Source organism: Sarcophilus harrisii, chromosome 3 (genome assembly GCF_902635505.1).
Source record: "Sarcophilus harrisii chromosome 3, mSarHar1.11, whole genome shotgun sequence".
Classification (NCBI taxonomy): Eukaryota; Metazoa; Chordata; class Mammalia; order Dasyuromorphia; family Dasyuridae; genus Sarcophilus; species Sarcophilus harrisii.
In genome coordinates this window covers 80,431,283-80,445,605 of record NC_045428.1, presented here as the reverse complement: position 1 = coordinate 80,445,605, position 14,323 = coordinate 80,431,283, and the positions used below count along the sequence as shown (strand labels likewise).

General features: G+C 30.9%; 1 protein-coding gene across 43 annotated transcripts in view; it reads left to right on the top strand.

The window, feature by feature from the left end:
• Positions 1–14,323, top strand: part of ABI2 (abl interactor 2) — a 120,038-nt gene that overhangs the window by 48,897 nt on the left and 56,818 nt on the right. For 14 of the 43 annotated variants that reach the window (XM_031958296.1, XM_031958291.1, XM_031958292.1 and 11 more), the window contains one exon: positions 10,319–10,416. In XM_031958296.1, coding sequence (XP_031814156.1) covers positions 10,319–10,416 — 98 coding nt within the window. Of the gene's footprint in view, positions 1–1,350; positions 1,369–10,318; positions 10,417–14,009; positions 14,157–14,323 lie in introns of all 43 variants that reach the window. The other 29 variants (XM_031958276.1, XM_031958255.1, XM_031958269.1 and 26 more) reach the window with 3 other exon arrangements.

The window sequence follows — 14,323 nt, the reverse complement described above, 5'->3', positions numbered from 1 at the left end:
AAGAGTGAAGATATATTAGGCTTTGATGTTTTAAGGAAATCTGTTATTTTTTTATATTTTGTCTTCAAAGTAGTAGACAAGACAGTGACTCTTTATTGTATCAGTGGGCATTTTATAATAATTCATTTAATTTTACCTTGAAATATATATAACCTTTTAAAATATGCCTTTGAAATTAAATTAGTTGAATGTTAAGAAAGTGAGAGAAAATGAGGACATTTTATTCAAAACTTGAAATAGAAATAACAATTTAAACAAAAAATAGAGGACTTTAACTTTTGTCTTTGTATTCTTAACATGTGACACAGAGAATCATTTAATAAATACTTTTTGATTGATTTAGGATTGTTTATACAATTAAACAATTCATGCAATTATGAATATACATAGTTTATGTGATCTTTGTAGTAATTAGACAAAAATAAACATTATTCTAGTTAAAATCAAATGGAATCTTTTCCTATTAAGTGTGAGACAGAAAGCTAAAATGGGTATCTGTGTTAAGTCCATTACCAATATGAGGAGTCTCCAAGTGACTAGGTTACCCATGGAGTAATAAATTGATATAGGTTGAAAAAACAAAGCCAATTGAATGAGTAGACAATTCACTTTAAGTTTGGGTGAGATAGGAAGACCCAATTTTTTCCACTTTCTGTTCCCCCTCAATAAAGAAATACACACACACACACATAAATGCTATAACCTTTCTAACTCTAGAAAGATTTTAATGTACTATAATTATTAGGAATTTTGGTTTAGAGTAGATCTGAGTATATTGAGGTTGCCCTACTAAGAGCATTTACTAAACCATTAGTAAACTAATGCAGTTTCATTTTTTGGAAAGTAATTAATTATGAAAATCTAGCTTGGAAAATCTTTTGTGATTTATCAAATAATAGAAGCAGGTAAAAGTACTTAGGGTACTACCTAATTTTAATACTGAAGAGGCATTTATAGAACTTAAAAATAATGAATTTGTGCTTCACAATTTTAGTGAATAAAATGTGGGGTTTTTTTTGGTTATTTCTAATTTAATTCTCAAAATAAAGTGTTAATGCTGTAGGACTCCAGATTTTTCATTTGTGAGTCTATTAGTTTGGGGACATGTATATACTAGTTTTCAAAGAAGCAGTGTATTTTAAATCGTTTCATCTTTTAAAATCTCCTGTTCATGACACATTCTGCTTTAAACCACTCTTTCTATGATCTATTGAAACATTATTTTGTTAATGCTGAATGCTTAACTTTGTTTTTCTTTCTTTTTTCTTTCTCTTCATATCCTGAAGTTTCAACTAACCTTTCAATGCTTTTTTTCCTTACCTCTTTTATTTGCTCCATTTATGCATTAAGTGGTTGCTTAGATTTAAGGTAAGAGATTCCAGGGCTGGATATCCATTCTTTATTTTTATACAGAATGTTACACATGGGGAGTAAAGATACATTTTCTGTCATTGACCTTTTAAAGAAATCACCTGTTCTTTTCTATCCTGTCTTATATATCTTGTCTTCAGGATAGTAGGAAAGATTGACATTTTTTTTTGATAAGTAGGTTATTTCATAATGATTTATTTAATTTCAATAGCTAAAGCTTTTTGAAATAAGGCTTTGAAAAATTAAGTTAGTTGAATGTTAATCAAATGAGGAATTTTTTCTTGAAATTGCAATAGGAATAACCATTACCATAGAGATCTGTCATTTTGTTTTATTCCTCCCTCTGTGTAATATTCTTTTTATCCTATATACGGTGTGCTCTATATATTTCGCAACTATGTTCCATTATTGTAAATGAATTTTAAATATTAGATGTTTATATTTTGTGAAACTGAAGTGATTCAACATTTTTTTGTGTTTTTTTAAAAGTTGCAGTATCATAGGTTTTTTTTGGGGGGGGAAAGGGGAAATAAATATTGCCCTCTTTTCCATTAAAGTATACAAAAGCTACATTTCTGTAATTTTAATAAAGTTTTTTTTAATGGAATTTTTTTGAACATTGAAAGTCATGATTATGTACAAAGTTATGAATATGTTATAATGTTACACACTGTGCAAAAACTTTGAACAAAATGTACATTAAGAAAGTGGTTTCTTAGGGAGCTAGGTGGCACAGTAGATAGAGCATAAGCCCTGAAGTCAGGAGGACCTGAGTTCAAATGTTGTCTCAGACACTTAACACTTCCTAGATGTGTGATCCTGGGCAAGTCATTTTTGCCTCAGCAAAAATTAAAATAAAATAAAGTGGTTTCTTCTATAACTTATTTCAGTACTTATTATTATTATTATTTTTTTTTTTGGAAAAAAATTTCTGATAAATTAAAGAAGTTGTACAAAATAATCTTGAAAAACATTTTTTTAATCCCCTTCTTCATTTTTCCTACTTATCTCCACTTCAACTTTTCCCTCCTTTTCCTTCTCTCCTGTATTTTTTGTTCCATGAGTTAATAAAATATTTAGTTGATAATACAGTAGGCAGGAAAATGAATTCTAATCCCTAAAATGCTATGATATTCCAGTTAACCCTGAGTTTTCATGGCATTAGAATTTGGTGTGAAAACTTATGTTTGGTAGAATGATGTAATTGTAAAGAATTTTTTTTTTTTTTTTTTTTTTTTTTGCAACTTCAGTAAGTTTTACTACTTTCATATAAGCCAAAGAAAAACACTGCATTACAAATAAATGGCTGACTCTTTTTTGTTTATAAGAAAAATAACTTTGGTTTTTCTTTGGAAGTAAAATTTATTTTATAGATAGAATTTTGCAGCTTTGTTCATATTTCCCCATCTCATCTTCTTGACCTAAATCTCTGTATTATCTGTCTACCCTGATTTTCTTATTTGAACTCCAAGAAGAAATTTCTCTTTAGAATTTTTACATGTTATATCATATATACCTCAATATATAGTCTGACGTCTCACTATTTCAAACCTTTCTAGACCTTTTATGTTGATGTAAACCCTTCTCTCACTTTTCAGTTTTCCCAGCAGTTAAAACTTTTTTTTTCAATTAATAAACGTCTGCCCTTTCCCCTCCCCTTAACCTCTTTCCCCCTTAGGGGTTATGGGCTAGGGGATGTGGAGCAACAACAAAAACCTAGCCACAAACACGTAGTCAAAACACATTCCTTGGTCATGTCCAAAAGTGCTTATCTCACTTTCCATACCTAGTCCTTCATCTCTTTGTCAGAACATTGGCAAGATCCTAAATCAGGGGTCTTTTGTAATTGTGGTTAATCATTGTGTTAATAAGAGTTGTTAAATTTTTCATCTAAAGTGAAGTTTATGTGATATCCTATACTTTTATCCCTTCCATGTTTGAATAGATTTCTGTGTTTGCTGCACTATTACGTGAGATTTGTCTTGACATCACTATTCCTTATCTCTTCCTTGATGTAACCTTTCCCCTACTCTTTCATTTATCCTTTTAAAATTATCAAAATTTTCTAGGAACTTGAAGTATTTTTATCTTTCAACTGGAAGGGCTGGATATTATGTGTCACACTCACAGGAGGTTTTTACTTTGGACTTTCTTTTAGGAGGTGACCAGTGAACTTATATTTTCATTTTGCCCTCTAGTTTTTAAGAGATCTGAACAGTGTTCTTTCAATATTTCTTGAAATAAGATATCTAAATTCATTTTGGATGTGACTTTAAGATAATCCAGTGATTCTTAAATTATCTCTATGTCTTCCAGTGTAGTTGTTACATTACCAACATTTAGTTAGATTTCTTTAGTCATTTGATTTAATTTTGTTGTGTAATATAGTTATTGACTTTTTTAGTGTTTTCTAATTTTTAGGAAGTCTATTACTGAGTTGTGGTTTTGAGATAAAGACTGAAGATGCATTTCCATGTTATGGATTTTGTTTTACACTGATCAGTTTGGATTTCCAAGGTTAGAAAATACATGCCCTACACCAGTGGTATCAAACTCGCATAGAAAGAATCCCTATGGGTAGCACATTAATTTAGAAAATCCTTTCTTCCTTCCTCTTCTTCTCTCCCACCTCCCCAATTACATAGTTCTTTGGTATAAACTGTGAGTCTGACAGGTCTGCCATACACTAATTTTTACTTTGAGTTTTATTCATCATAGCATTGCAGGTGCCCCAGAACTCTTGAAGCCTATTTTTAATAGAATGGAAACTTCGGTAGGTAAACTGGAAGGACATGGCATATAGGATAGTCTATATGTCATGTAAGGAACAATTTAATTCATCACCTGATAAATTTATTGCATATTGTAACTCATGAAAACATTTTACAGTTTAGTGTAGGGTGCTATATTGAATTTTGGCATCTTAGCAATACTCAGAAAATATGATAGTAATGATATATTAACATATTCTTTTAATATTTACAAAACACTGAACATAGATGAACTTATTTCATGTTTACAACTACTCTAAGAGGTTGTTACTATAGTTATAATCATTCCTACTTAATAACTATGAAATTGAAATTAGAGATGTTCTGTAACTTGTCAGTGATCCCCAGACAAATATATTCAGAACTGAATATAGAACCTTATTCTCTCTTTTTTTTTTTTTTTTTAAATAGCCTTTTATGTACAGGTTATATGCATGGGTAACTTTACAGCATTAATAATTGCCAAACTCTTGTTCCAATTTTTCACCTCTTACCCCCTCCCCCCTCCCCTAGATGGCAGGATGACCAGTAGATTAGAACCTTATTCTCTCCGAATTATAGATTCATCCCTCTTCTTATTCTATCATATAACTTTTTCACTAAATCAGAGAAATATATGAATAATATACACAGTGATCATATCTGAAAATAAGACAAAAATTAAGAATGCAAACCATAGGCATGTTGAAGCTTCTGACTCCTTGAGGTTTTATTACTAATTTCTCAGGGTGCTGAGGAGTATTTGTTTTTTTATTCTCCTTCATCAAATAAATGTAGTCAGGCAAAATAGATCTGCATATTGACCATCCCCCCCCCCAAAAATCTACTTATACATTTCTAATCCATCATCTCTCTGTCAGAAAGTACAAACACATTTTATCCTTTTTCCTCTGTAGTTGTAGTTGGATTACTGCAGAAGTCTTGAATTTGTTTTACTTTTATAATACTCTAATCATTTTATAAAATATTTTCTTGCTCATTTCACTTCATTAATTTATATAAATCTCTTCAGTTTTCTTAATCCATTCCAAATGTCATTTCTTAAAGTAATAGTTTATTAATTACTTTTATATGATACTGCCTTTGTTCTACTTCTCTGATGCTACAAAGTGTTGTTTTAAATATTTTAGTTGTTTTTTTTATAAACAAACGAATAATAAATAAAATCTCTTTGGGAGACGGACCTCACAGTAGTATCATTGAGGTCAAAAGAGCTGCAAGAATTAGTAAATTTGAGGAGCATAGTTCCAAATTGCTTTCCCAAAATTGTTGAATCTAATAAAATTACCTTCCATTTAAGTGAAATTAACAAAATTGTTGGATCAGTTCACAGTTCAATCAGTAGTACTTGGTGTGTCTTTTTCTTTTTACAGTCCCTCCAACAACTTTCTCCTTTTTTGTAAAGCTTACCAGTTTGAAGAAGTAACTCACACTTGATTTAATTTCTGCAGTTATTAGTGATATAAAGCATTTTTTCATGTTTATTTACTGGGATGTCTCTTTTTGAGGACTGTTAATATCCCTGACCATTTATCTAGGGATTAATTTTTACATATATATATATTTTCAAAAATAATAAAATAAACAAGCATTTATTTATTGCTTTAAGGAATACAAAGTACCAATATGTCATTTGATCCTCTTTGTCAGAGAAACCTGCTACAAAGTTATTTCCTAGTTAATTTTCCTTTCTGATTTTTACTGCATTGATTTTGTTTGCTCAGAAACCTTTCAATTTTATGTTATCCAAATTGTTCATTTTACCCTTCTGCGAAAATCTCTGTATCCCTTGTTAGGTCAAGAATTCTGTTCTTCATAGTAGTTGTTCTTTGCACTTCTGCTTTGTTTGTGATATGATCCTTTATATGTGTGTCTTGTATCAAATGTGAGCTTATTGTGGTATGCTTTGTGAAATATTGATTTAAATCTCATTTCTGCCAGAATACTTTGTGGTTTTCTTAGCAGTTTTTATTGACTACTATTTTCTTAACTGACTATTTAAGTTCATTGAGTTTATTGAAAATTATACTATTATGTTCTTTTGCTTACATACTTAATTTGCATTTTAAAATCAGTTCAGATAGTTTTAAGATTTAATGTTTTTTTGAGACGAAGTACTGTTTGGATCTTTTTCTTTCTACTTGTTTTCATGATTTCCTTTGAAATTCTTGATTTGTTTTGTCTCTAGATGAATTTTTATATAGTTCTTTATAGTAATCCTGTCTCAGTTTTATTGGCATAGCAATGAATTTGTAAATTAAATTAGGAATGATAGTTATTTTTATTATATTAGTTTGTCCCAGTAATGAGTGAGTAATACCTCTCTAATTGCTTGAGTTTTACTTTTTTTTCTTAAAGAATATTTTGATATTGTAGTCACATTTTCCATGCATATTTTGGTGGGCAGACTCCCAAATATTTTATACATTCTTTAGTTATTTTAATTAGAATATAATTTTTCATCTCCTATTGACTGTTCTTGATAATAGACAGAATAGCTTGATGATTTGCACAGTATTTTTTTGTCTAGCTGTAGATGTTCCTGTTTCAGCTAATTTTAGTTGACTTTTTAAAAGTTTTCTCTAAGTAGGCTATCATATCATCTGCAAAAAGCCTTAATTTTTTTTTCTTTTTGACTTATTTCCTTGTTTTCTTTTTCTTGTCTTACTACTATAGCTACCATTTCTAGAACTATATAAAAATAGTGATGATAATGGGCAGTTTTCTTTTACCGTTGCTCTCTAGAATGGTTTCTTTTATTATATTTAATTTCCATTCTTGGTTTTATGTAAAAAATCTTTACTATGCTAAGGAAAAGTACATTTATTTCTATGCTGCTATGTGTGTGTGTGTGTGTGTGTGTGTGTGTGTGTGTGTGTGTGTGTATTTTAACTGATATTTGGGTTTTTTTTGTCAAAATCTTTTCCTACATTTTTATATAGTATGCGACTTAGATGTTTTTGTTATTGTGTTTAATTGTATTATTAGTCCTTCATGTTTGTCATTTTTCTTAATAATGAAGTAGACATTCATTCTTAATAAAAAGGCAATTTGGCCAGAATGTATAAACTTTTAAAAAGATTACTGTAGTCTCTTTGATATATTTCAATATTTTTACATTTATATTCATTGGCATCCCAATGCCAATTTTTCTCTGCTTTATCTCTCCCTGGTTTGTCTTCATATATGTGTCACTAATTTTGAAGAATTTATATTCTAATAAAAGAAACAGAAAAATATCCCTTTACAATCCTAATATCCTCAAGAATCACTAATGCACAAGGAGGAGTGGTTTTTTGGTTCGGTTTTGATGATCTGAAAGAGAGCAAAGAGAATGGAAGGGAAAAAGATCAGACTAGAGAAGAAAAGAGAAAGCAAGAAATATAATGTATTCTTTTCTATTAGAATATATTAGAAGGGGGAAACAAATATCTTATAGGATCCTCATTATTATCCAGTTTTTAAAAGAGAGAAGAAAACCAAATTGCCATCATAAAAATATAAAAAATGAGAAATTACAAGTGAGAAGAAAATCATTTAAAATCATGACTTTTCTATTTAGCTATCCCATTTTTTCTAAGTTCATATCATCTGTTTCACTTTCTTGTATGACTGCTCTTCTTCTAAATCTACACTAACTATTCTTCCTTGTTACTCAGTTGGTCTCTTCTCCATTTGCTTTCTTCCTTCTTTTTCTAATCATACACTTACCCAATCCCATCCTCTGTTTAAGTGTAAGGCACTTCAGGAGTCTTGCAGTATGGTGAACAACAATTCCCCTCTGTGTTTTAACTGTGGGTTAACTGAAGTATTGGGTAAAGGTCATAGGTATTTTCCATTCAGTTGCATTAATAGCATCGCTTACTTTCTTTTTCCCCTTAAATTTTTTAAAAGTAATATTTGTTTTCTACTTATGTTCTGTATTACATATTTAAAAGTTAGTATTCAATAATTGTTTTTAATTTATTGATTGAATACTGAATCTATTTTAGTTTGACATGAAGGTGGCTATTACTGGGGAATGCATAAAATTCAGATAGAATTGGGAATTCTGGTTGAATTTCTTAATTGTAAATATTGTTAATCATTGCATTGATATGAGCCAAACTCATGGAAGCAGCTAAACATTCTGGAAATCTTATAATATTAAATTTGACATGTGTAAATATAAGTATCAAATTTAACTTCATAGAATGATTTGTTATTTTCTTTTTTTGGACAACTCAACCAGGTAAGTGTTTTATTCTTATTTGATAAATGATATGTAGAAGATACTGCAATTTAAAGAAAGACATTAATTTCTAAAAAGCAGATAAAAAAAATTACAAGCTGGAAAAATTGTTTCAGATGCCCCGTATATAGAATAAAATGTTTCTTTCACTCATTTTATTCTCTTCTTCTTCCTTTTTTCCCTGATCCTATGAAATTGATGTAGTTTAGTGTTTCTTTTTATCTCTCATGTCTTTATAGTAATTTTGGGTTTCATGTTGCTTAAAAGTTGAGCTTAAAGGACTTCATTAAAGAATGAAACAGTAAAAAGTAAATGACAAAATATTTTAAATTTGGTACTTTTAACTTATAATTGTCTTCCATTGTAAATATGCCATTTTGTAATACTTATGAGTTCAGTAACATGGTTTATTATACCCTCTAATTACTAATGAGGGGAACAGCAAGACTAGGTTTATTTTTTAATTATCTAAAATATATTCCATTTTTAAGGCAACAACAACCATGAAGAATTATTGCTTTTTTTAAAATCTTGAAAGATGTTACTTATTTTTGAAGACTGTGCTAACATCCCCCACAACTTGTTCACTGTTTTCATTGATGCATGAATTTTATTTTTAGTAAATATTTGTGAAATAAAACTGACCTCCATCTAAGAGAAGCACAAGTAGCATTAATACATTAAGATTTTTTTACTTAACCAAGGTTATATTTAACATCAGATTACATAATCTACACAATTGTATCTTTTTTCCTTCTCATTTATATACAATAACTTTGATACATTTTGTGTTGAAATAGATTCCATTGTTATAACTTAATATCTTGTAGTTTGTGCTTCAAATATTCTTTGCAAGGACAAACTGAATGTGAATACATAATCTGGTTAGAAAGGGTACATGCTTCCTTGATTGTTTTTAGAAGATAGCTATACAAAATATCAGTATACATATGTTCTAGCTAGAAGGAATGCTTATTAGTTACTTTTAGATACTACCGGATGTACAGAATTTCAAGTTGGGGCAGCAAAGAATTTGATATTAGATTTGAATCATGTCTACAATGGTCATGCATCTTTTTCTTCAAATTTGTGGCCATATGTTCAAGCTTTTGGGGCTGTGGATTTAATTGTGTGGAACCCCATGCTTCTAGGTTGCCTGTGTCCTTTGGTATTTGAATTTTCAATGAGAGATGGAATAGTGATTTGGGCCTTATGGAAGCTTTGGCTGAGTACTATGCCTCCATGCTTGAATTTCTCTTTTAGGAATTGTAGCCAGAGATGAGCTTGCTATTGGTTTCTTTCTTAACCCTCAAGTTCTGATTTAACTCTTTTGAAAGTAGGATATAGTATATCACAGCTGAGTTATTAAAAGTTTTCTTATTAATGAATTCTAATAAGGATGTCGTTAGATAGGCATTTAACTTTCTGTGATGTAAACTTGACCTATTATCCAAATACTAAATTAAAATGTACAATTTATAATGCCTCTATGTTTAGATTTATCAGTTTCAATAGCCACTGGACATTTCATTTCATTTGGGGCAATGTATCTTATTTTTTATTATTTTAAAAGTGCTTTTTAAAAAATAAACAGCTTAAACTTTTATCCTTTATTAAGGACAAGATTTTAACCTAATCAACCCTTCTTGAAGTTTAGTTGCATGATAAATTAGATATATCTTGCCAGTGATCTGTTGTTGGTGTGATGGCCTAATGGCAAATACAGTCTTTATATATGTAATTGATCATTTGAAAACCCCAATAAGTAAGAGTCCTTTGAGTGCAACTCTAGAATAATAAATAGCAGAGTAGAGTTTGCATATGAAGTGCATGGCCTCTTTAATTTTTTTTTCTATTTGGTCCTTCTCCTATTCCCCTAAATTATACAGCAACATTTTTCATAGCAAGTGCTTACAAGTTGAGTTTTACTCATTCTTTTATGTAGGTGAGTACACAGAATATGAAGATGGGTGGGCTGCCTCGCACAACACCACCTACTCAGAAGCCACCCAGCCCACCTATGTCGGGCAAAGGAACACTTGGGTGAGTATGTAACTTATAATTATAAAATGGCATGTAGCTCAAGTGATATGTATAAACAAAACAATACCTATTTAAAAGTGGAACCATTTAATATGGAACCTGAAGAAAAAAAAATTCCTCCCTGATCTTTCCTTTCCTGTATGTCATCTTTCTCAGCAAACAGATTTTAATTCTTCTAGTATTGTTTGTTACCCATTTTTAAGCTGGAGTTAAAATATTAGTATAGACTTAGAGTTTATTTCATAAACTACATTGAAATTTTGATGAAAAATTTTTTCAGGTTTGTGGAATTTTTCTCATTATATTTGAGTTGAACTTACTTTAGTTGGGAGAAAAAAACATAACTATAAAACCTTCTATAACACAGATTTTTGTGTAAACTTAAACCTGTACACATATCGCACTTCAAATTAACTATAGAAGATAAGACAATATATGAGACTTCAGCAGAAATGGCCCATTCAGGGAGAAATTTGCCATTCTTCTACTTTAGGGGTTCTTAACCTTTTTTTGGTATCAAGGATACCTTTGGCAGTCTGCCAAAGCCTATGGACCCCTTCTTAGAATAATGTTATTAAATTCATAAAATAAAATAGTGTTACAAAGCAAATCAATTTCATTGGAATACAAACACAAAATATCAAAATAAAATAAGGTAAAACTAGTTCACAGATTCCAGGTTAAGAACTCCTGTTGTTAATTGTAACATCATATTGAAAATTTGGCTTTCTGTGATAATGCATATGTTGTGTTCCAGTGAGTATAATACAACCTGGGAGGGAGGACACCACAGTTATAATAGTAACTCTGTCACTCATTCTTAATTATTTGGTAGTCAGTGATTCAGTTTTTTCATCTGTAAAATGGGGGTATTATTTGATCTATTTACTTTTTAGAGACATTTAATGACAATTGGCTCTCAAAAACGTATTAAAAACCATAGTATTTTGAAGTCTCAGATTGGCATTATATATTGTACTTAAAAGTGACTAAGGTGCAATTCTATTTTTGGCCCCCTCACCAAAAAAAAACCCTGAATTAACTGCATTGGAACAGTTGGAGAAGAGGTGAGCCTATTGAGCTGATATATGAGAAAGAACATTTTGGAGAAGTGAGTGAACTGAGATAACAGAAAGACGAGGGAAAAGAATGTAGTAAAGTGGAAGGAAAAGTTTCTGTAGGCTACCTGGGAGAAGCGGAAGTAAAAGCAAGATCCAGATAGTATTGGCAAAGAAAATAATGGAGAATGAACTAAGGGTTCCTAGCCAGACCAGGGGAGAAAAGGGCTGAAAATTAGAACCTGAAACTGAACTGTAGAGCAGATTAGAGAATGGAAACAACAGTAGACTTTGTAAGATGTAAAGCTCTGTCTATGTGTTAGCAGCTCTTATGATAAGAGAAAACAAAGCTGTACAGGAACAATTCACTGACTTCCCCATTTCCTCAAATGGAAAATCTTTGTCTTGCAAGTGACACTGTAAAGTGCATAAGAGCTTTTCTTTGGTTTTTATTAGAAAATATTTTGTTAGGAAATATACATAAGCTACTAGTTTGGTTTATAATAAGAATTATACATATCAGTTTTTATATATATATATATATATATATATATATATATATATTTTTTTTTTTTTTTTTAGAAATTTCGAGGGGTACTTGGAGCTTCAAATTATAGAGCTCCAAAAGGGTAACAGTATTAGAATTGTCTTCTCAACACATTCAATACTGTTATTCCCCTCTATTTATTTTTCTGCCTGTTCCTCCTTCCTTTTACATTATTACTCCTTTGCCCCATCCCTCCTTCTCTTAGATGAATTAAAGGCAGGCAATTTGATTGTCTTTCCCTTTCCAATATCCACAGCTGATTTTTTTTGCAAGAGGTTATAAGGGTGGGGAGAAGAGCATTGACTTGTTGCGCTTATATGGGACCTGGGATTATGACCTCTTCTTGAAAAGGATTTGAAGAACACACTTTTTTTTGGCAGACTCTAAATGACACATTTATCATATGTAGTAACTTTTCTCCCTGTAATTTCTTCTCCCTTTCTAGTAACTTGTTTTATGCAATCCACCTGTTTCTGAAAAGTGGTATCTAAATTAACATACCTATTTTCTCATTATAGATATATTTACATTGTAATTCCAGAGATGATGTCTACATTTCCAAGTGATGTTCAATTTGCAGTCCTAATACTTCAATTTCAGTCTCCCTTTCCCCTTGCTGTTTACTAAATGAAAGAAATAAAATACATAAATGTAGATATTGTATACAAAAGCCTAAATGCACTAGGTGAGTTGATACTTAAAAGGAATCCAATAGTTTCTTTGTAAAGCAAATAATTGTTTTAGTGATGCTATGTCTCACATTTAAAAGGCAGTGTGGTATAGTAGAAAGGTATTTCTTAAATGGTTGGTAACTGTCCTCTAGAGAAAAGGGGGAGAGGCATAGTAAAGAAAAGATTTGGCAGGTTTGTGGCAAATGGTTGGAGGGAGACCCAATAAATAGAATGACAAAAATGAGAGATCATATCATAAATTGTTTGAATCGGGAAGAAGAATATTAATACCTCAAGGGAGCAGACTTTTTTTTTTTTTTTTTTTTTTAGGATTCACATCCTAAGATTTTAATTTTTTTATTTGTTAGTATAACACCTGTCATTTTGTAATTCAGGACATTTAAAGAGAGGAGAAATAATTAACTACTTTTTTTGTTTCATCTCCTATTTTTATTTCATGTTCTCTAGCCCTCTAATCTGTTTTTTAATGGGAAAATTTTGGGGGGGGGAAACAAAAAAAAGTTTGTTAACAGAATCTAGTCTCATCTGTAGTTCAGAGGAAATAAGGAAGAAGACTAAGAATCAAAGGGTAATGTTTTAGAGCTTCCCCTTGCTCTGAAATGATAGAAGGGAGAAATTAATAAACAATGGACAAAGATGAAAGGTAATAAAGGCAAATAAGTTTGTAAAAATAGAAGAGCAAAAGAAATATTAAGTATTAAAATTTGGATGTTATTTTCATGGATACAATTGATATCACTTGCTTATATTCCTTTTCTTTAAAAAGGAAGTGAGCAATATGAAAATTGGTTTCTTGAGCACCCGCACAGCAATCTTTGGATTCTAGAACATAGTATTAGTTATGCCTTGACTTTTGAACACTTATAGTATGAGTGGAGGGCATGAAGAATAATGTTCTTTGGGGCGTTTATAAGAGCTTGATTTTTTTATTTGGAGAGCTCTTTTGAGTTTTCAAATTAAATAGGTATTAGAAAACATGGAAATATAAAAAGGCATATTTTTGTATGTGTGTTCCGAGGTAAAGTGAATGCACTGTAGTCTAAGAACACTCCATTAGCTGAGGAAAATGGAGTAGGAGACAGAAACAATAATTCTTATAAAGCATAAACCCATACCCATTTAAATCACTAATAGGTGGGAGGCAAGGGAGACCTAATAAGAGGTGATTGGATGATGTAAAAACACACATTTTCCTTTCTAATTACAATTTGTACTTCACTATTGGCAATTCTATCTTTGACTTTGTTATGCCTAAATTTGCCTAATTACACAATACATACGCTCTTCTTTTTGTAGGCGTCACTCCCCCTATCGCACACTGGAGCCAGTGCGTCCTCCAGTGGTACCAAATGATTACGTACCTAGCCCAACACGTAATATGGCTCCCTCGCAGCAGAGCCCTGTGAGGACAGCTTCTGTGAATCAAAGAAATCGAACTTACAGGTATTTTCTCTACCTCAGCACAAAATGGGATGGCCATAGTTCCATAATCTGTTCAAATAACTTCAGTTAAATCTTTCTCATTCCAAAGCACCAAGTCCCTTTTCCTTACTTTACTCCCCCACTAAACCACATCTGCTCTCACCTTCCTCTTCTGATGTTCTGATGCA